Source organism: Callorhinchus milii, unplaced genomic scaffold (assembly GCF_018977255.1).
Source record: "Callorhinchus milii isolate IMCB2004 unplaced genomic scaffold, IMCB_Cmil_1.0 Scaffold4, whole genome shotgun sequence".
In the NCBI taxonomy this organism is placed as follows: domain Eukaryota; kingdom Metazoa; phylum Chordata; class Chondrichthyes; order Chimaeriformes; family Callorhinchidae; genus Callorhinchus; species Callorhinchus milii.
The window spans coordinates 15165825-15188353 of NW_024704745.1; the positions used below are offsets into that span (position 1 = coordinate 15165825).

The 22529-nt window shown below is 41.6% G+C and overlaps 1 protein-coding gene across 1 annotated transcript; it reads right to left on the reverse strand.

Moving 5' to 3' along the window:
- Nucleotides 1-2964: 2964 nt before the first annotated feature.
- LOC103187618 (protein FAM124A) lies at nucleotides 2965-19453 on the reverse strand. Its single transcript, XM_007907194.2, has 4 exons — nucleotides 19392-19453; nucleotides 18925-18956; nucleotides 8444-9180; nucleotides 2965-4114 (listed from the first exon to the last, which is right to left on the reverse strand). Exons 1-4 carry the CDS (start codon nucleotides 19451-19453, stop codon nucleotides 3251-3253), a joined length of 1695 nt encoding a protein of 564 aa, XP_007905385.2. The 3' UTR covers nucleotides 2965-3250.
- Between the last annotated feature and the right edge of the window lie 3076 nt (nucleotides 19454-22529).

Genomic DNA, 22529 nt, shown 5'->3' on the forward strand with positions numbered 1-22529 from the left:
ATTTTCTGTTCTTACTCATTCTTTATCAAGACCTCAAGAAATACTTAATATTAACTATTGATGCACGAAACAGCATAAAAAAAAACACTGAAGATACCAATTCTTCTTTCTAATCATGCATATCAGTTACAATGTATAGTACACAGAGGTTTCATTAAGAAACCTTGGTGAAGGACACCACCATGTGGAGTTCAATTCCATACAGGGCGAAACCTTGGGCAAGTTTTCTTACTCCACACGCCTAATAATAATCCCTCCAAAAACCCAAAACAATAATTAAATTGGTTATTTTCAATCTACGACTGTTTGTGGGACATTGCTGTGCTCAATTGGCTGCCGCGTTCGCCCACAAATATACAGTCAATTCACTTTACAGTGTGTTCTGTGAAGCGCTTTGGGACGTCCTCCCGACGTGAAAAGCGCTATATCAAATGCAAGGATTATTATTATTATTATGTGTGAAAGGAGAAGCTGAGGTAGGTCAAGAAGTGGTTAGGAGATGCAAAGCTGTAGGGATTGTAGGGAAAAGGGAAGACTGAAAGAGGCATACGTTCCCCAGCCTTGAGATCCCACGAAATAATGATTTTGGGTGGGAAACAGTGCAAAGGTATTTGCTTTCAACAGACAACAGACAAATGATGCAGGGAAATGAAAGAACATGTAGGCCAACTACTGGATTACTGCTACCAATCCTGGTCTGGACATCTTGGTATTGGATAGGACGCAGCAAAGGACAACTAGACTGATAGCTGGAATTACTCTCTTGAGTTACAGAAGCTGGGAATGTTCACACTAAAGAAAAGAAGGTTCAGAAGAAATCTTACTGAAGCACCAGAAGGTTATAGATAAGATGATCGATAAATATAGAAGAATATAGCTCAAAGAGGAAAAGTGAAAAGATTTAATTATTTCACAAGGAGAATGGTGAAAATGTGGACCAGACTATCCAGGGAGGCCGTGAAGACAGATTGTATCAATAAGTTCAAGAAAATTAAATGGCTACAGAGCAATATCATTCTAACACAATGGCCTGGATCCATAAACTCAGACCCAAATGGTTGAATTCTGGGTCGTCGCTGATGTCGCTTCCTGAGTGTAGTCCGTGCACTTTATGTGTGAGAAGTGCATGCAAAGTGACTTCAGCAGTGCTTCCAGTGTATAGCCTGCAAAAAGAGAAGGGAGTTTTTCCCATCGGCCTGGCCAACAAACCCACCGATTAATTCACTTCATTGCTGTTTGCTGGGCACTGCTGTGCACAAAGTAGCTGCCATGTTTGACTGCAAAATGCAGTCACTATATTTTGCAGTAAATCCTCAAAGTGTTTTTGAGACATCTTCCTAATGTGAAAGGCGCTATATCAAATGCAAGGATTACTTAATTAATTGGCAAATAATTCAATTATGAGTTACTGCAATTAGGATATGAAAGATGTACAATACAATTTACATCTTCTCATATTGAGAAGATATCTCAAAGCGCATTTAATGTCTCAAACCCAAGTGCTGGCTTGGGTTCTGGGGGTGGGAGCTGAGAGGTTGGGAGGGGTCAGACTCCACCACTGTCAAGCGCTGAAGGGAACTATATAAATGCAAGTTGTTGTTGAAAGATGCTGCAGTGTCGGATTATTTGTTTTTTTAGGGAGGAATTACAATTTTCTGACCTGGTATATTGCTTTGTTCCTATGCTTCAATCCTAGATGGAATAAGTGAGAATAGTTTAGAGGAACAGTGACCCTGGTAATATCAATAGGATTATGAAAAACATTTCAAACGAAAGGGAAATGTTAGAGGCAGGCATTGGGAGGAGGAGGATGTATTAAAGACAAGGGGTTTTATGGGGCATTTTTTTATAATGTTTAAAAGGATGCTGTCTTCATGAAGAAAACATTTGGCAAGCCCTTTTATCTCTAAAATTCCCAATGCAATGACCCCAGTGTTTGAATGATAATTGTTTTTTCACTTGAGGGAAATATTAATGCAGGAGGAGCTGTGAATATAATTACACCAAAAATTCTCAGTCTTTTTCACAATATTAATATATTAGTTCATTGTCTTATAAAAGCATGTTTATCTATACACTCAGTTTTGATTGATGCAAATAAATAATACCAGACACTTAACAAAGAATGCAACGTAAAAGACCGTCCTTAAAAAACTACAGGTCCGAAATTCGACCTAGTATTAGCCTGTGAGTCTATTTGTTTAAAATTTTGTGCAGAAGTCTAGAACATTCTTAAACTCATTGCTAACCTGGAAGTTGCTTTCCTGCAATTCTTTAAAAAAAGTTTCCAAATTAAAACCGAGGTTAAGAATTGGCCATAATTCTGCAGAATCTTAAATTTTAAAACGAATAGCCTCACAGGCTAAGACTAGATGGAATTTCACAACTTAAGTACATAAAGCATCAACCAGCAGGACATTTATTAAAACGTACACAGAGTGATAGTTTAAACTCATCTAAAATATTAACTATATTCAATCAAGTAACATTTGCTCAGATTCCAAACTAGAACTACCCACCGAATAGAGATTGGGGAGAAGGGAAATTTAATGATGTCAATAATATTTGGCAGAATCAGCCTTAAGTAACAGAAATGACTGAGCCAATATCCTAAAACAAACGTATCTATGTAGGAATCCAGGACCTGCTTATCACGAGTTAGTAGAACAAAATTATGTTTCTTGCACAAAATAAAAGAGGATAGAACTCTGTAGTCAAGAATTTCTGGCTTGTGTTCCAGAAATGTATGTAAACAAGTCACTGGCTCAGAAATATCTGCCTCTGGTGATCTCTATAAGAAATTATATTATTGCAGTTCTTCAAACCATATACATTTCCTGAATGCAACTGGTATGTTTGAAAACTTTAAAAACTGGAGCATTGTCTATCAACACCTTTGATGTTTCCAAGCGGACATCTTGCTGTTTGAAGCTTAAAATGATGGAATCATTTGTTTACACCAAAACAACACTTCTGCATTTCCTAACCATTTTACTTCAACTCTTTTAGAAGGTGATATTCCAACTTGGTGCTCAGAGTAGCAACTTTGACAATGCGCGTTTAAGGACATCATCCGCACAACCATCGTAAGTGAGTCTTGAGTCAAAAGTGAGTCTTGAGTCAAAACCCAGCAACATTTCTGTAGAGTGTAGATAAACAATTGTTCGCTTCATTTAGTGTCACTCATGTACAATTTACTATTGCTTTGCTGAAGAAAGGCAACAAAAAGTTATTATGCCACACAAGTGGTTCAAATGTAAAATTCCTGTTTTTCCTCTTGGAGGGATAGTTGTCGGATTGCAGGGTAGTTTTTACTTTGAGTTCGACGGCTAGGTTGGAAAGGAAGAGGTTGCTTCTTTCTGGTGCAAAGTCCAGATGTAGAGTTGAAGGCACGTGGCGAAGGAATGTGTGAGTTTAGGAAGCAGGAAGAGAATTCCGGGAGTTGAGGAAATGAACCAGATGAAAGTTCAGAGTAGGAAGGAAGTGAACTATTCATTGTTGATAAAGGCCTATAAAGTCCAGGCTTTGGTTTGTTGCTGCAATTCCTTATTAAAGGAAGAGCGGCGTCTAAATCTTTGCCAAATCCATTCAGTGTTGAATAAGCAGACACAACAGAGAGGTCTGAACAGGATGTTGTCAGACCTGTGTCAACATCAGTTTCCATTGTCTCTTCTAACTCATTGACCACAACCTGTGAGGTGCTGTGAAGTTCTGGAACTATGATTTGCTGGCTTCCACCGTGCGATGTAGCGGCTGGCTCACCGAGTGGTGATGAAGAGGAGGAGGAGGATGAAGAAGTGCTGAATGTTGGCAGAGAGAACAAAGACTTGCTGCGCTGGGCAGCCCATGAATTCTCAGAAGCACTGCTCGCCGTTCTGCTAGAGGTTTCCTGGTAATCGATCGAAATGCTTCCTTGCAAGTTCCGCCTACATCGTCTGAAACCGTTTATTTGTTGGACCTTGTGGCCGATGGGTCGCTGACGAAGGTACCTGTCTGGTGCAGAGCCAAGGCTTTGGGGCAGGGAGCCCTGAGAAGGAATGAAGGAGCGACTCCTCGCTGAGCTATACTGGGGAACCACACTCCTCCGCCAGGAACTTCTGGATACAGCTCTTACCTGCAGCAAAAAACACAAATTCCTTTACCCTGGGTCTAACTGCATGTAACATGATATCGAGGTCCCACTCATCCGTAGTACTTACTGCTAACATTTGGATCTAATATGTGGAGATATTTAGTGAGATTCTTCAATAAGGAATCCAAGTGAAATCCAATATTCAAACTGACTCAAGAGAATTCCACTCCAAAAGTAGATTCCCATCGAGTTGCATTCTGCAGTTCAAAATGATATACTTCAGGTTTCCTTATTTTAAAGTCCCATTAGAAAATATCACATTAGGGGATAATGTCTGTGGGGTGTTTTAATTAACACAAGGAAACGGGGGATGAAATGTTACACTTTACCCCATTAGACCTCAGAGTGCTAACAGTGGAGAAATCNTTTTTTCCGCAGCATGATTACATTTCTGATTTGTATATTTCTCTGGCCGCAATTACATCCACATTGTGCTGCTAAATAGGGTCCACCTTGGTTTCATGTTCTTAACAAAGCCTGCAGCTTGGCACCAGGCCAGTGTTGATGGTGAGAATAATATGCCGGTATGTCCTGTAGGCTTACCTGACTGCACTTCATTACATTGACATTTTGTTCCATTTTATGGCTGATACACGCAATTGTGCCTTTTTACTCAGCAATGCATCAGCTCTGAATTCTGCAACAGTCACCGATGGGGTGAATACATTCTGCTATGGACCATGCCACTTAGTACAATCACTGGATTCATTACCACTGATTATTCAAAGTCAGGTCCCTGTTCAGTTACTCTGTGGATGGTTCTCAGTTTTAAGTGTGCACTAAATAATGTATAAATCGTTTTCCTTGTAAAGCCAAAGCCTTCAAAGCCTATTACCTCACTCAAGGTTACTTAGCACTGCCTGGTGTCTCCCGCTCTAGTTTGTGCCAGAGACAAAATGCTCTAAATCCACATGAAACTGGTACTGTCTGACACAACAAAGGACATTTGTGTCTTGACTGCACTAAACGACATCAGAAGGACTTCAACTGATCACATTAAATATCAAAAGGCAAACGTACAGATTGCGTAGTACTACAGACTCCATTCTGCTTCACACTCACTAAACATTTCTTCTGTTCACACAGCTGTTTAAAGAAATAAAAACAGATTTTAAATGGAATACACAATAGAGTAATTTCTTTTGCATCTGTTAAGATGACATTTTAATCTGTTTGAATATTGTGTGGTAGTTTAGGCATCTTCAGCTCGAAATGCCTAGAGATGCATAAACTGAGATGATCAGGGATGGGCCTTCCTCAGTTGGTAGCACTCTCACTTCTGGGTCAAAATAGTTACTATACTTTACAGAAAGCCCTGTGCAATGCTTTGCGATTTTTTGACGTGTGTCAGCCTGGCTCATTTCTGGCAGTCTTGCCTCAGAGTCAGAAGGTTGTTGTGGGTTCAAGCCTCACATCGCGACTTGGAATCACATAGTCGAAGTTGACAGCCTAATGTAGTGCTGTTGGTGTGTTGTATTGTCGAAGGTGCCATTCCTCAGATGAGATGTTAAAATGATAAATGGGTGTAAATGGCCTGAGGCGTGAGACAGTGGCGGAACCGGGCAACGTTGCGGAGGTGGGGGAAAGCAGAGTGCGTCATGGCATGGATGTGGGTTAAAAGGACAGTTGTGGGCGGTGTTGCAGATAACAAGGAGGTATAATTTTAAAATTGGAATTAGGCCATTTAGGAGTGAAATTAGGAGGCAGTTTGTCACCCAAAGAGTAGTGGAAATCTGGAATTCTCTCCCCCAAAAGTGGATGCTCAGTCCATTCACATTTTCGAGACTGAAGTGGACAGATATTTGTTAGGTCAGGTTATTAAGGGATATGGGGCAAAGACAAGCAATTGGACTTGAGGTACAGATCAGCCATGATCTTATAGAATGGTGGAACAGGCTCAAGGGGCTGAATGGCCTACTCCTGTTTCTATGTAAAAGGGATTCATGAGATCTGACAGATGGCACTTTCTAGTGTAGAAAAGTTGGGAATTACTGATTGCAACTTGAAAATGTATACTAAGGAAAGTTTAAAGGACACAGGGGAGGCCAGAACCTGATGCTTTTACCTAGTGTATCGCAATGGGAGTGAAAGATCTACTGTATTCTTGCAGCCAAACGTGCTTGCATTACATCAAGTAAGAGTAGCCAAGTGAGCGACAGAATCAAGGAATTAAAGATGCACTGTTTTTCGGTGCACTGACAGTAAATATGAAATGTATTCAGTTACCTAAAGAAAAAGTTGGACAGCAAGCCTGAATTAGAAGCTAAAGCAGACAAAAGGCCTTGCATTGAAATTCTAATACCATTCCCAATGACTGTACTTTCTTCCACTGGAGTGAAAATTCCTGATAATTCTCTTTATATTGACCAGTGAACCAGAGCATAAGAGGGTCCGTACTGCTGACTCGCAGTGAAAAGTGTCAATCCGATAGAGCCATACAAGAGCTTACACATTACTATCTAATCCCGCCAAGTCATTTCAACAACTGAAGGAAGAAATTAGTGTCAAGTGAAACAAAGAGAAGTATTTATGTGACTTCTTTAATTGTGAAGGTAGTGCTTAATCTCTCTTGTTAAATTGGCTTCTTGCCTTTCCCTAGTTGAGTCTCCCTGCAGCACACACTATTCCTGGCACGAGGATGATTCCTTCTCTCTGCTATGTTGGCTAGGAGGATCACAAACACTTTCCCACACCCTGGTGAACGATCTTGTCAGGGTTGTGCTTGCAGAACAATCTTCTGGTGCTCTAAAGTGCCGCTGTATTTATCTGAGATTTCCTCTCCTCATGAAATGCATTGTACCAAATGCAAGAATTATGATTATTATTATTATTATCTGTATCCTATATTAAGTCCTACTACTCTCTGAACCAATACTAGGGTCTAATTTGAGGCATTCATCAACAGGAATAATAACTAGAATATTTCAGAAATATTTCACCATAGGAGCTTTGCTCTTACCAACGTACACATAAAGCTTTCCGGAATTGGGTTAGCAGGATGCATCCCTCTGAAGATAGAGTGTAAAACCATCAGATACCATTTATATTTCAGCTGTGAAGATGATCAACTTTATTTCCTCATGAACCCCAGGCCTGCCCTCACTCATAGAATGCAAACAACATTTTACGAATCCTCGATAATATCCTCTATATATAATGGGGTTGTACCCTTAACTGTTCTAAATGTCTAAGCATAGCATCTATGAACTAAAGAATCACAGAGAGCTGGTTATAGTGGAAGTGCAGCCCTAGCATTTGTTCTAATTCTGAGTTGCTGAGGGCCAGACAGGCAGCAGAAAACAAGCGCATAAAGGAAACGTGAGAAAAGACGAATGGAAAATGGGAGGCCAGATGATGTGAAACTGTAACAGAGATGTGAGAGGCTGAATGCTGGGAAACTAGATGTGGGGAAAGAAATCCGAGTAACAAAGAGTAAGAATACGGACAGAGCATCCAAATGCTGAAAAGCTGCAAAATAGAGATGGATTCTCATTTAGAAACAAGAACCGCTTTACAGAGCTTACACAATAAAGGGATAAGAGGAGGAGGGGTGAATGTACAAAGTGCATGGATGGGCAGTCAGGCTGAAGTGAGATACCACTTCCTGGAAGGTTTGTACTGAATCTAACATTCTTCTCTATACCCCTAGTTCTTTTCAAAGGAGTTTATACACAACAGGAAGACGCAAGAGGCTTTAACTATTAACGTGTGCAAGTGGTATGAAACGGTTACTCTCCTTGTTTCAAAGCTAAATTTAAGATAATTCTTTAGATATTGTGCTTTCCAAATCTGTTAAAAATACATTATTAAAAAAGCAGAATAAGCAGTTGATTAATGAGGCTAATGAGCACAATCTGTTTGGGCCTCGACCTTACTTCCACCCTGACAGTTTTAATAATAATAATCCTAGCATTTGATATAGCACCTAATCTCAAAGCGCTTCACAGAGCATACTGTAAAGTGAATTGACTGTATATTTTTGTGGGCAAAACACGCAGCCAATTGCGCACAGCAGTGTCCCACAAACAGTCATGGATTGAATGACCAATTTTCTTCTTTTTTTTTGAAGGAATTATTACCCCCGGAAAAGCGATTCACCAATCAAGCAACAACCAAGTTCCTACTTACTGCTAGGTAAACAGAGGCGTGTGGAGTAAGGAAACTTGCCCATCGTTTCACCCTGCCCGGGAATCGAATTCAAGTCCTCTCGCTTGCGAGTTGATTGCTCTAACCACTGAGCTACAGCACTCTACTTCAATTTGCTCCCCTCCCCTTCTCCTGAACCTAGTTAGCAACAGGACGTCACATTACCTGTAATAGGAGCTTGTTGCCATCACAGTCCTCAGTCTGCCATCTGACGTCGCTGATTGGGCTGCACGCATTGGGAAGCAGAGCCACAAGGTGCCCAATGTCCTGCACTCGAAATTCCAACACAGCAGATTCGGTGGGAGTGGGATACTGGCCCTTTGGCAGCCTCTTCAGTGAGAACTGAATGTCAACGTCCAAATTGGAATAGATGGTGAAAAAGACAAAATCTGCCTTCCGCTTTGACACCTCCCTTCTCAGGATAAGCTGGTACATCTTGACCATGTCCACAAAATTTTCAAAGCTGCAGTACACAGTAAAGCGGATGATTTCTTTCCCATAATGTACCTGCCTGACAGCCCAAAGTGCCGTGTGATCGGCAAGCGTGAAGAAAGCCTGGTTACGCGGCACATAAGGGAGGTTTCGGCCTTTGACGCGTTCAGTGTGGTGATACTGCCACGGTGGACGGAGGAAGCTTCCATGGAGCTGGAAGATTTCGTCTTCCTCATAATCTTCCTGCATGAAGAGAATGACTGCCAACGCCGGCTGGATTACAATCCCACTGCCAGGTTTTGTTTTCTGAGGCAAACCACGCTCGGAGACGATGAACAGCTGCAGATTCAGATTAATCCATTTCAAAAGGCTGTCAATCGCGTTCTGCAGAGCTCCGGAGTTTCCTGGATCGGCAATGATGTGCATGGTGACCAGAAAGGGATCAGGCACTTCCTCCCAGGGAAAATCACCTAAAATGGGGAGAAAATAATGAATAAAAAAGAGATTCATAATTAGAATATTCGTTGGATTATTTACAGAGGCAGCCTGTAGCCAAATCACCCAGTTACTAATCTTCCATTATGTTGGGTTAACAGAATAAATCAGATATGAAAAGCTGAAAAATATATGCATCACAAGTCCCACTAGTATATTTAGTATTGATGGGATTATTTTTCGGTTGGGATCACACACCATCTGCAGGTTGATGGAGTGGAAGCATTTAAGGCTTATGAAAGCCAAGGGATTCAATATCTGTCATGGCTACATGCATGGAGTCACTGATTGCTAAGACCTTAGAGATTCCTCCAATTGCAAATAGAGAATATTATCTTTCCACTTGCTGTCGGGCATTGTGACTGGAATCAATATATAAATGTTCCTTCTCAGCAAGGTTTCGTGCCTCGGTTTACCTCCCCACTTCCCCCCGGTTCGGTGTGGTGCTCCATCACTGTCAAGCGCTACCCTGAGTGAGGCTGCTATATAAATGCAAGTTGTTGTTGTCGTTTCTATAAACGGTTGCATGTACCTTCCTATGGAAGGTTGGCTAAGCCAGCAATGACTCCAGATTGACCCTGGAAACTACCAGTAACAAAATGCTGCAGTTACCTTCTAGGGAACTGACATTGCAATATTCACAATAGCTGTTCATACAAGTCATTTTACATTGGATCGAAATCTCAGTGACTACCTCATAGCTCGTTCACAATCTCTGAATGGCTCAGGTACAGGTTCGGAGTCCTGTAGCTCAGTGGTTAGAGCACTCGCTTTGCAAGCGAGAGACCTGAGTTCAATTCCAGGCAGAGGGCGAAACCTTGGGCAAGTTTCCTTACTCCACACGCCTAATAATAATCTCTCCGAAATAACAAAACAATAATAAATTGGTCATTTTCAATCTACGACTGTTTGTGGGACATTGCTGTGTGCAATTGGCTGCCGCATTCGCCCACAAATATACAGTCAATTCACTTTACAGTGTATTCTGTGAAGCGCTTTGGGGCGTCCTCCCAACGTGAAAAGCGCTGTATCAAATGCAAGGATTATTATTATTATTACAGAGTAACCATTTTGACAGAATTAGGGGATATTGGTGCGTTCAACAACAATATGAATTTATAATGGCGCCCCTCACGCAGGGCACCGACCTGGAGCACTTGACAGTGGCAGAGCACGATGCCAAGCCGCGGGGTGAGGGAGGGTGACCGTAGACATGTTCAAATAGGAAGGTCTTCAGGTGCGACCTGAAGATGGGGAAGGAACATGAAAGCATCGAAAGTGGACTTTTCTGTGTTGCGATAATTATCAGCGTTGGATTGTAATTTTGACCTCTCAATTTCATAGCTAATTTGAAACAAGATGAGAACGCATTTTTATCCTACAGTATTACGGTGTTGTCTGTTTTAGAAAGGATGGTTTCCAAGGGTAATTTGTCCATGTCATGCCTGATTTCATCCACTTTGTTGGTAGCACAAACAGAGCACAGCAGGACATCATTTGGAGACTCTGAAAAAGCATTCTGAGGGCAGTTTCAATCTAAAACTCCACATGGACAAGTTTAAAGATTAGAACAGTAACAAAGAGTGCAATTAAAATAAACACTGTGTCAGAAATTGATAAAATATCCAATTTGATAATCGTTAATCTATTTTACGAAACACTTATTAACTCAGCAATAACTTTCTTTAGAACACCCTCCTGCTCTTAGTTTGCCATTAAGTCATTTTAATGACCTTTTAAGTCACCTTTTGTGCAGAGAGTCAGAATTCGGTGGACAGAAGAAGTGTGGTCAGTATGCAACAATCACTAAAAATGACAGTGATCAGATAACAGCATAACTACCATTTTATAACATTACTCAGCAGCTGACAAGTGTGTAGAAAGACAATATCGTCTGGATTTCATTTGAGTAACTGTAAAGTGCAGGGTGGTCTTTCAGAAGGGCTCCTCTTACCATAAACAAGCAGATTTCTAACAACAGAAAAAACCCACTCAAGCTCCTGCCTAAATGACTTACCAATCTGTGGTGTCTGCAGCATTGAAATGATTAGCAGCAAACACTCTCCACATTCTTCTCTTCCGTTCACACGAGCAGATGATAGCAGGGCCACAGCTCCAATAACAGCTGAAGACTTTTGTTTAGAATGAAGGTCACCAAACAGAGTTTGCACTGAACAGGTCTTTCATTCTTTTTATCCATTTTTTTATTCTCCCGCAATTCATCTGCAGGTCAGTCAATTGTCTGCACCTGACCTTTAGTGGCACTGAAAGTGTATTCACAGTTCATGCCAAGGCTTTATCCAAACTTCCTTGGAGGGATTTTGCGACACTGCAGGAGTCAACCATCTTGCTGTGGTTGAGCATTTCCGAGTTAACTGAAGTAGTGTATAGATAGGCTGCTCAATTCTTTAATGTAAGTACAACAACAACTTGCATTTATATAGTGCCCCTCACGCAGGGTAGCGGCCTAGAGTGCTTTAAGTAAAAGCACTGTGAGATGCTTTGGGACATCCTCCCGACATGAAAGGCACTACGTATATAAATTTTATATTGTTGTAAAACCACTAGTTGCAGATGAATCGGTATCATTCTGCCTTTAGTGTAGCCTGATTCCCAATGTGCAGTATGTCATAGATTGCAATGCACATAGACAAAGTGCACTCATTGATAGAACATTATTTCACTATCTCAAAGCGCAGATCAAAGTCAGACAGATATGAAAGATAATATAAGTTAATGCTCCCTACCTGGGAGGCATTCACGACTGATTTATTCTGTAGGTCGTCCACTATTTATTTGAATAAGAAGGATGTATGTATAACTTTTCGGGCTGTGAGCTATGCTGCAATATTCAAGGGGAAGGGACTGCATTGTTGGAGGTACAGTCTTATGGAGATGGCTGGGATGTTAAAATCAAGGTCTCATAGGAACAAATGAATTAGGAGCAGGAGTAGGCCATTCGGCCCCTCGAGCCTGCCCCGCCATTCAATAAGATCATGGCTGATTTTCTAACCTAACTCCATCTGCCCGTCTTATCCCCGTATCCCTTAATCCCTCTATCCTTTAGAAATCTATCAATCTCAGTCTCATAATCTCTTTCTTCAAGCAGATGTTATAAATCGCATGGCAATGGAAAGTAAAGGGAGTTTCTGCCAGTATCCTAAACAACAATCATCCAGAAAAAAAATGGTTATGGTTGTTTGTGGAAGCCTTGCAGTGTGTAGTGGATTGGTTGTCCCTGCTAATGACTGCTACTTGTCATCTGACTTCTGGACTTTGCTTATTTCCAGGAGTCATCCAATAGGAAACTCACAAACTACAATCTGGTGCACATATCGTTGGAAGGTCTGAATTGTTCAGGTTCATTGTCATCTACATAAACCAACATTTATATTTCTTTGAGGGTTGAAAGTTTGGCTTGGATTAAAGGCCTTGGGGGAACCTTTATGTAGATGACTGCTTCAGCCCGCTGGTTTATTTCTCAACAGGCCACGAGGAGTGAAAATAAACAGCTACGCACAATTCAAAGCCCAGTGTACAATGCAGTCATTAAGGATCTAAGATTACGTACACATCCATGAAAAGCCTCCTTTGTCTCGGGTGATGGAACCAAAAACTAAGCCGTTGGGGGAGACAGTAACCAGCACAAAAATTGTTCCAATGCCCACTCAGCTAGCACTTAAACAAGGCCCGGCTCTAATCTGAACAACAGCCTGAAAACACTTGTGTTCCAGCACCAGTTCACACATACATTTAACAAAATCCATTAAAAGCATTTCAAACACTTTCTGGGAGAATAGACAGGAGAAATCTTTATAGTGGCTATTCCCAAAAATATGAGTTGCCAATAGTGAAGTGCCTTAATCTTTTTGCCATCTGCTTCTGCAGATCGCATGGCTTTCTTCCCAATACGGTACCTCAGGTATAAATTAACACATGGGGGAGGTGGGGGGGCCTGGATCTCAGGTCTCAAGGATGAGGCATTTATATCCTTTCATCTGACAAGTAGAAAATATATATTTTCTTATACCTGCCCTTTTTCAAATCCTGGCCCTGCTGACAAATACAGGAAGCATACCATTGACATTTGTCTGTCATTTGTTATCCAGCCCAAGCCACTTGTGAGCAACATATCACAGCCTCTCCCGAGATCTCTACGGCTGAGTTATATGCAGCTTTTGGCAACACTGCATCCACTGTTCTGGAGAAAACGGTTCTTAAAGTGGGTCTCTACGAGTTATGCAATGGGAACACTGCCTTCATTTATTCACTGGTGGCAAAGCTGCCACTGGAGGAACAGATGGAAACAACAACAATTGACGTTTATAAGCCTTCATGTTGGGAGGACGTCTCAGAGCACTTCATACAGCTGACGGGAGCCTGAATTGGGGGTGAAGTGGGTGGAAACTTGGGATGGGGAGAAAGTAGCCAACAGAGCAATCGAAAAGATGGGTTGGAGGTGGATTTTGAAGGCGGGAAGGGAGGAGGTAAAGCAGAGAGACTCTGGGATGCAGTTCCAAGGAGAAAAAGAGAGACCGGTGACTGTTCAGCAATTGTGGGGTGGACCAGGAAGGGACATGAAGCAGGCAAATGCTTGCTGAGCAGAGAAAGCGCCTGGAGCAATAGAGACATGCAGGAGATGGCAAGGTAAGGTGGGGTCAGGCCCTGGAGCTATCCCAATGATATCCCCTTATTCATATGCATCCTTGCATATCTCGAACATTGGTTTTAGAAGTGGCGAACATCTAAGGGTCTCTTTTTCTTTAACTTGTTCAACTGATGATCAGTGAGGGACAGAGGGAGGGACAGAAAACATTCTAACAAGGAAGCAGAGACAGACAGGAAGACAGTTATGATTTTTTTTAAAAATTCCCTTTTCACACTAAGCAAACATGTCCCATATATTTTCCTTCCACCCTCCAACTCCCCCCGCCCCCGCCCAGCCCGCACCCATTTATATGGTATTGTAAAGGCCAGTTTAAAATGTGTCCTTGAGTGAAATGTAATCTTATCCAAGAGGTTTTTTTTGCTCTCCTGAGACTCACTGTGGATGATGGATTCTGTCCTGACACTGTTTATAGAGACAGATAGACTCGCCATTTGTGACAGAGCAGTTCTGAGGTTGCCAACATATTGTTTCAGGCAGCGTTTCAAAAACGGAGCACTTGAACTTTAACAACTGCCGTTAACTCTTTAATGGAGGAAGTATTTTTTTATATGCTGTGATCAGAGCAGACATATTTTGTCTTTCTCTCATCCATTATTCTCTTGTTAACTTTAGCATCTAAAATATCCCATTTTAAAGTACAATTTGGGAGCCAACAACTAACAACACTGACTGGATAATAAGTGCTGATCTCTAACTCCCCATGGAAACAGTTTGGCACCACAGAGTCTCCTCTCTCTGGGAGGTCGGACAGTCTGAATCAAGGATATCCTCAATAGTGCTATCACCACAGCTCTTTGATTGACTCATAAGCAGCACTTGCAGTTTCCATTTGTGTTTATTTATTTGCCAAACTCCGTGACCACATCTCCCTCATTCTCGCCCGACTCCATTGGCTCCCTATCCTTCAGAGGATCCAGTTCAAAATCCTGGTCCTCACCTATAAAGCCCTCAATGGTCTCGCCCCACCTTATATCTGTGATCTCCTAACCCCCTACTAACCCGCCCACTCCCTCTGCTCAGCCGGCTCCAGCCTGCGCCACATCCCCCGACCCACCCGCCCCACCATTAGCGGGAGAGCCTTCAGCCATTCTGCCCCAACCTCTGGAACTCCATCCCACGATCACTCCGCCTCGCCCCCTCCTTAGCCTCCTTCAAGTCCCGCCTCAAAACCTTCCTCTTCAACCATGCCATCGGCCACCCCCCTTTCCCCTCCCCTCCTCTCCCTTCTCCCCCCTGACCCCAGCTCAGGTCTGAAATGCCGTACACTGTCCAGCACCTTGGGACATCCTCCCGACGTGAAAGACACTATACAAATGTAATCTTGTTGTTGTTGCTAAGTTGCAGTATTTTGCCAATGCACCTCACATCACAAGAGCTCTGTACTTAAGTCTGTGGCCGTCTGGCTCAGTTATAGTATTCTCTCCTCTGGCTCAGAAGGTTGTCGGTTTAAACCCCACATCAGGACTTGGAACCAATACAGTCTCCAACTGACACTCCAATGTAGTGCTGGGATGTGCTGCATTGTCAGAGATGCCATCCTTTGGATGCAACATTAAACGTTTGCCTGTCCAGGGGGTCATTAAAGACCCCATTGCATTATTCAATATGAGAAGGGAATTTCTCCCGGTTTCCTGGCAAAAATCCCACAAATAAAATAAATCATTTATTCCATGGCCATTTGTGGGACATTGCTATATGCAAATTGGCTGCCATATTCACCCTCAAAATGTACAGTCACACCACTTATAGAATATCCTGCGAAATGCTTTGAGGCGTCTCAACTTTACTCATGATTTCTCTTGAAGTCTAAAGGAGATTTAATATGATGATCCCTGAAATGTCAAATGTATTCTGTGTTCTCACGACTCTTCACTGCTCACAAATTAGGATCAACAGTACAAATCATAATCTCAGAAGTCTTCATAATAATCTTTAAAAATAAATGAGGTAAGATGACAAAAGCGACAGCTTTAATGGTGCATCACAATCCTTTGTGGATTATGCAGTGTGAGTAATGATTACTGCTTTGCTTTAAGCATTGAAAATACATGACAAATTAAAATCGGTTTGGTGAAGTGTGAAGTAAAGCAGTTTGCCTGTATTTTGATGAGGTCTCCAATTTCCTCTTGGAGTGCAATAAGAATCTGGAATGTATAGTACCAAAAATCAGATGAGGAATTTATGAGAAATGAGTAGATTCTGGAGGACTAAAAATATTAACGGATAATGATGGGATGATGGTATTAGTGGAGGTTATAGTATGAATGTCAATGGTGAAGTGGGGTCAATGGACTAAATAGCTTTCTGTTGCTTTCTGTTCTGTTGTCATCTCCGTATAAAGTCTCAGCTTGGCTCAGTTTGTAGAAAGTTGACTTCCGAGTCAGAAAGTTGTGGGTTCAAGCCCCACGTCAGGATTTGGAACTAATATAGTCTAAGCTGACAATCCAAAGCAGTGCTGGGGATGTACTGCATTTTTGGAGAGAGCCATCCTTTGGATGAGACGTTAAACTGAGGCCAGTCTCCCTGTTCAAGAGGACGTTAAAGCTCCTACGGCACTATTCATAAAGAGAAGTCAAGTTCTACCAGTGTCCTAGTCAACATTCCCCCTAAATAAAACTGGACACTCACTTCATGCCTGTTTGTGGGACATTGTTGGGCACAAATTGGCAGCCACATTTGCCCGCACAAACACAGTCACTTCAGTTTACATTATATCCTGCGAAGCGCTTTGGGACATTCTCCTGATGAAAAAGAGACACTATACCAAAATGTGAGAATTATTATTCTAGTATTAAAATGAAACATATGGTTCAGCCCTCTAGATCATATTTCACAATACTGTGCAGCACACGGATAATGTCAAATTCACACTTAATAAACTCAGTCTTTTTTAAATATCAATTTAATTATCAAAGTACTGGACCTGATTTAACATAATTAAGGTCAGGACAGTATTAGAAACAAAACTAATACTGGGCTGACTCTCTTGATTCTTGCCATTCGCCTGGGTCAATAGAAAAGTGCGGCTGAACTTTTTCCACGGAATCCGCTACAAACACCCTCATCCGCTACAAATCCACTAAAAATGTAGTTTGTGTGTCTGAGTGTGTGTCTCTCTGTGTCTGTCTCTCTCTCTCTCGGTCTGTGAGTGTGTGTTCCTCTCTGTGTCTGAGTGAGTGTGTGTATGTGTGTCTGTGTGCCTCTCTCTCTCTGGGTCTTTGTGCGGTGTTGGGCTCTGAGAGCTCCTGTAGCCTCGCTGTTGTCCTTCCTCTCCCCCCCAAATAATGGCCACCCAGTTTTTGTTAAAGAACCAATTAATTTTTTTTGCAACAATCTAATATGTGTTATTTCCTCATGTTTAGTTTTTGTCAATAAAGTGAAAAAATGTAGGTTGGCAGTAAAATGTACCTCAATAGCACCAATCAACTCCCCGCTATTTTCAGCAAAATTTGTCAAATGTTTCCGCAAAATGTTAAAATCTCCCTGCAATTGTTGGCAAACATTTCCGCACTTTTCTACTGGCTAAGCCGTTCGCCGACAAAATATATAGTCACTACACCAAATAGTATATCCTGTGAAGGGCTTTGAGATGCCCTCCTGATGAAGGGTGCTCCATGAAATGCAAGGAAAATTATTATTTACTATTTCATGCCTCTTCCTGAAAAGTTCACTTCCTTTTCATGGTGCTTAAACATTTGGTCAAGACAGATAGCAATTCCCAGACCGGATGGAGGTGGAATTCTCTTTGCCGGCACGCCAGCAGATTTTCCACTGTCTCTGCAGCATGAAACAAAGTCTCAGTGATTTTAAAATATCTCACGGACACCAATCATTTCAGTTTGTTCCTATCCACACAGGCTAACCTCTGTGCCCTAGACTTGAGGCATTGCAAAAGCAACAGCTGTAATATTCAATCTGATTTCAATGTCTTTCCAGCTCTGTTCAAGAATGAGTTCTAAATCACATTGATTTATAACAGGAGATGTCAATAGTTTGATTTTCCCCTTCTCCTCCTTCTCTGAAGGCGCTGACTCTTTGCTGTGGTACAGTTCCTTGAGCACCAGCTCACCTTCTGATACCTCAGCCAAACAGCTATTGTTCAAACACAAGGCTAGAGAGTAAATTACTTTGCATCACATGGCTGAAGCAGCATGAAGGTCGAGCTGAACCTTTCGTCATCTGATGTCCATGCATACGCACGCTTTCCAGCGGCAGAATTAAATGGCAATCGGATCAGGAACTGGCTGATGAGACCACGGAAAGCACCTTCAACTGGGTCATCTTTTCAACGTTGGCAGTTCAGCTGCTTCCTGCATGTACTGCTTCTACTGTGACGTTTCCTATTACTGACAAAATAAACTGAGGCTGGCATAACCTCTAATCCCCATTTATGATTTATACCAAGCAGCTGGCTGATGGCCCACTGTAATACTAAGGTTGTGTAACACAAGTGCAATGACAGCCATCTTTGTTTAGGACTACAGCTGAGTTAACACTGTCATTTCTTTTACTCAGCCAGGTGTCGGACATGTAGAAACCCATCACTATACTTATCATCCAAAGCAGACAGAATTTGACATGAATACCACCTACAAATGGAAATGTCCCTGTGTTTGGAATGGAATGAACACTCCTTTCCTGGAGGAATGCACCCTGGTTACCTAATTCTGGAGCGCAGGTTGGTGATAGCAAGGTTTGGCGACCCCAGAGTGCACTTTAGGGTAATGCTGGAGTCTAGCCAGCTAAAACCACATTGCTTGGCAAACAAGCACTGTCCAGCATGTTTCCTGTTGCTTGCCAAGATAGGACCACCCTACCCGTTACGGCTCTGGCTTTCAGGATTAACAGCGGCTAATTTCCATAAAAACAAAGAACAGCAGATAACTAGGTGGTACGAGTTCAGCATTGTACACAAATGAAGTACCAATTTACCTCTGCGTAGGGTCAAATGTTTGATCATTCTCATCACAATCATTTCAGATGTAAGCCTCTCAATACAGCACATATTAAAAAGGTGAACAAACAAACTTTGTGTTTTTCTGATACTCACTGCTTGTGGACGACATACGGCTGTAATCTGATCTGAAATAAAAAGAGGAATATTTTTGTCACATACTACAAATTTACAGTTTAATGGGACTCGTGAAAATCCCTCTCTGGCACTTTGTCAACTGCTACCTATAAATAAAGGGAGTTATTACATTTTGGGGTTATATTTTGGATAATATGTGGCTATAAATGAATTATAGAAATATGTAATCAAACATGCTAAGAATATTTTTGTATCAGAAAGTGTGAAGGGCAAACTGACAAGACACTCTAATGTTCACTTATAGTCTTAAACACTTATCTGATCACTTGTTGTTCAGCTATCTACAGCGTGTTCACAAAGTCCTATTACCCCCCTCCCCCCACCAGTGCTTTTTTCTTACAGTGAATTTTTATTTGCGGTTGCTGATGAGTCAAGTGTAACAATGTCTGATACCAGTAACTTCCCCGTCACCCTATCTATGTTACGGACGATGTTGCACCGAACATGGCGACGGATCATTATCTGCCATGGAAATAATGGCGCTCATACCGATTCTCTGGACATAAATCAAAAAATATTCAATCAAGAAAGTGTACAGTCATAAAGGTTGGCCACCCTGGGTGTAGGACACAGAGTTGTATCCAAAGCAAAATGTGATGTCAGCCATGATCTAATATCTCAGAAGTCACAGTCATTGTAGTGTGAAAACTGGCCAATGTACAGGAATGGAGTGCCCACATGTGCAACATAATTATAACTAAATCCATGCTATAAAGAAGGCTGCATTGTACATTCTAGATATCTGATTGATCACTAAATCCATCCTATTTATGTCCACGAATTTTGAATCTCTTTGTAAACAGGAGATGGATATAAATAATGATGGACTATGTATATTATGTTGGCTGTCTGCCAGAAAAGCGGACAAAATCATTAGCAACCATGGTTTATCCTTGTACAGCAGCAGCTGTCATGGTGGATCACTTGCAACAGTACCAAGGGGATTAAATCAGATTGCAAGGCAAATCCTTCCACCACCTCTCAACCTAAACTACATCTTCTGCTTCCGCTTTAACAGCAGATCTTAAACAACTTAAAATGTTTCTGAGCTTTTTTTGCTCATAGGTCCCAAAGTAATGAAAGAATACATTCTGGTCAGCTGGTTTCAAGAGATTCCCGTTACACTAATCACCGTGTGGGAACCTGAGGTGGGAACATATCCTGATCAAGTCAGCAGATTAGCAGATTACCATCTAGAAGCCATTGAAGAATTACAATTCATCTTGTACTTTAAAAGATTATCATCTGTACAGAGCATTACTAAATTTGAATAGTCCAGAGTGACAAAGTGCACTATGGAACCTATCTATTATGGTCACCCAAGAAACTAACCATAGTATAGTTGACAAATGCATTAAAGATCTTGCTGGCAACCTCTGACTCTTCTCTGATCAACAGCTTTTGAATCCTTTTGTTAATGTTTAAAGTATAGTTGATGAATAAATATTACTATGCATAGGGAAAGTGTAGAAGGTAGAGATTGGAGTAACAAGTTCTATTGAGGGAGCTAGCGCAAAGGCATGGTGTGCCCAATGACCTCCTCTATCAACATTCGGACAACAAATCCACTGCAAATCCAATCTCAACCAATATGGCCTGAATGTTTTTTCTAGGTTCAATTCCATAGTCACAAAATGGAAGAGACCTGGATTAGGTGGCCATTATATAAAGTGCACAGGATTTATAAAGGACAATTCCCACAATAGACAGATGGCTGACATATAAAACTGAAAGTTAAATATAGGAAACAGACCAGTTAGGAAGATGGTTGAGGCAAATTGTGTCAACAAATTCAAGAAGCAAATAGATAGCTACTGTATTTGGTAGATAAATTCATTGTGGGAGATAGAGCAGTATAGGATTATTTGTTATTTTTAATATATATTAACATTAATGGTATTTTCCAGTCTTATGTTCTTATAAGTATCAACACAGATTCCATATACTCAGGAACCAGTACAATCAGACTGCACAGAAATGGTGGCTGACATTCATTATAAACACAGAGAATAATTTGGAATAATGGAATCTAATAAATGCAACTAAAACACTTGACATTGTTTTAAAGAAACAAATAACAAGAAGTGAAATCCAAACTAATTTTACCTTTTTATTCGGGTCAGGATTGTAAATGCTTTGAGTTCGGCTATGTTGTTTATGATGTCATCCAAACCATTGGGTTAGATTACAGTTTGTAACACACCTCTTGGCATCCTTAATTCTCCGTGAAAGGAACAGAAATAACTATGCTGCGAAACGTGCCTTTATTGCTGCTAACCAGAGGCTGCTCTAGCTATAGGCAAACTAGGCAGATATCTGAGAGAGGTGATTTGGTCTAATATTTGACTGGGGATACATCGAGCGCCATGTGCTAGTGCCAGAAGTGGCTTGTAGGCATTTTAAGGAAAAAATCCTCCCACTAAAAGCTAGCGAACTTCTAAGAGGGTAGGAGGGGGCAACGGCACACTGAAGGTTTGCCTAGGGCAGCAGATTGTCTTGAGTGGCTTCTGCTACTATCAATTTCATTGACAAACTGTAACAGTACATTGGGATATTGTACCGTTACAGTTTAGCATTTAAACCTATAACACAACCCCTGCTATAACATGAACTGACATCCAGAGTTTCAAATACAAGTCTGTGACAGGCGAACAGCTTTCAAACATCTCATATGTGGAGGCAATGCATAGTTATCCAGATACTTTGTTCAGATGCTCTTTGCATCGAATAGAGCTGATCACATTACCTTTCAGGGTCAATGAGTTAAGACAGATCCTCCACAGGTGCGATCCTGTGGATCTATTACATATGCTTGCACTTCTCAGATGATCCTTTACATGTAAACTCAATCTGTGACTCTGTACTGCACAATGATTAACCCTTTACAGGTAGACATACATGAGTTATATAAACCTCGCAAAGCTGTGGCGCAATTGGCTGCCGCGTTTCGCTCACAAATACACAGTCAATCTACTTTACAGTCTGTGAAGGGCTTTGAGACGTCTCAACGACGTGATAAGGCGCGATATCAAATGCAACAACTCTTGTCACTATTATAACAGGGACGGATCTGCAAATGCAACTGCTTCCACTCCTTTCCCTTATAATAACAGGGTTTCATCCTCTGCTGAGAACAGTGAATTAAAGTAGAGTGGCTTTATAAACCTTGCAGGGAAACTTCTCATCATTAAGTAATGACTCCACCAGCAGTGCTGCCACTGATCGATCCACGGTCGGTGACAGTGAGATCGACGGCCTTGACAGACACACACACACACACACACACACACAGACACACACACACACAGACACACACAGACAGACAGACAGAGACACACACACACAGACAGACAGACACACACACAGACAGACAGACACACAGACAGACAGACACACAGACAGACAGACACACACACAGACACACACACACAGAGAGACAGACAGACAGACACAGACAGACAGACAGACAGACACACACAGACAGACACACACAGACAGACACACACAGACAGACAGACACAGACAGACAGACACACACAGACAGATAGACACAGACAGACAGA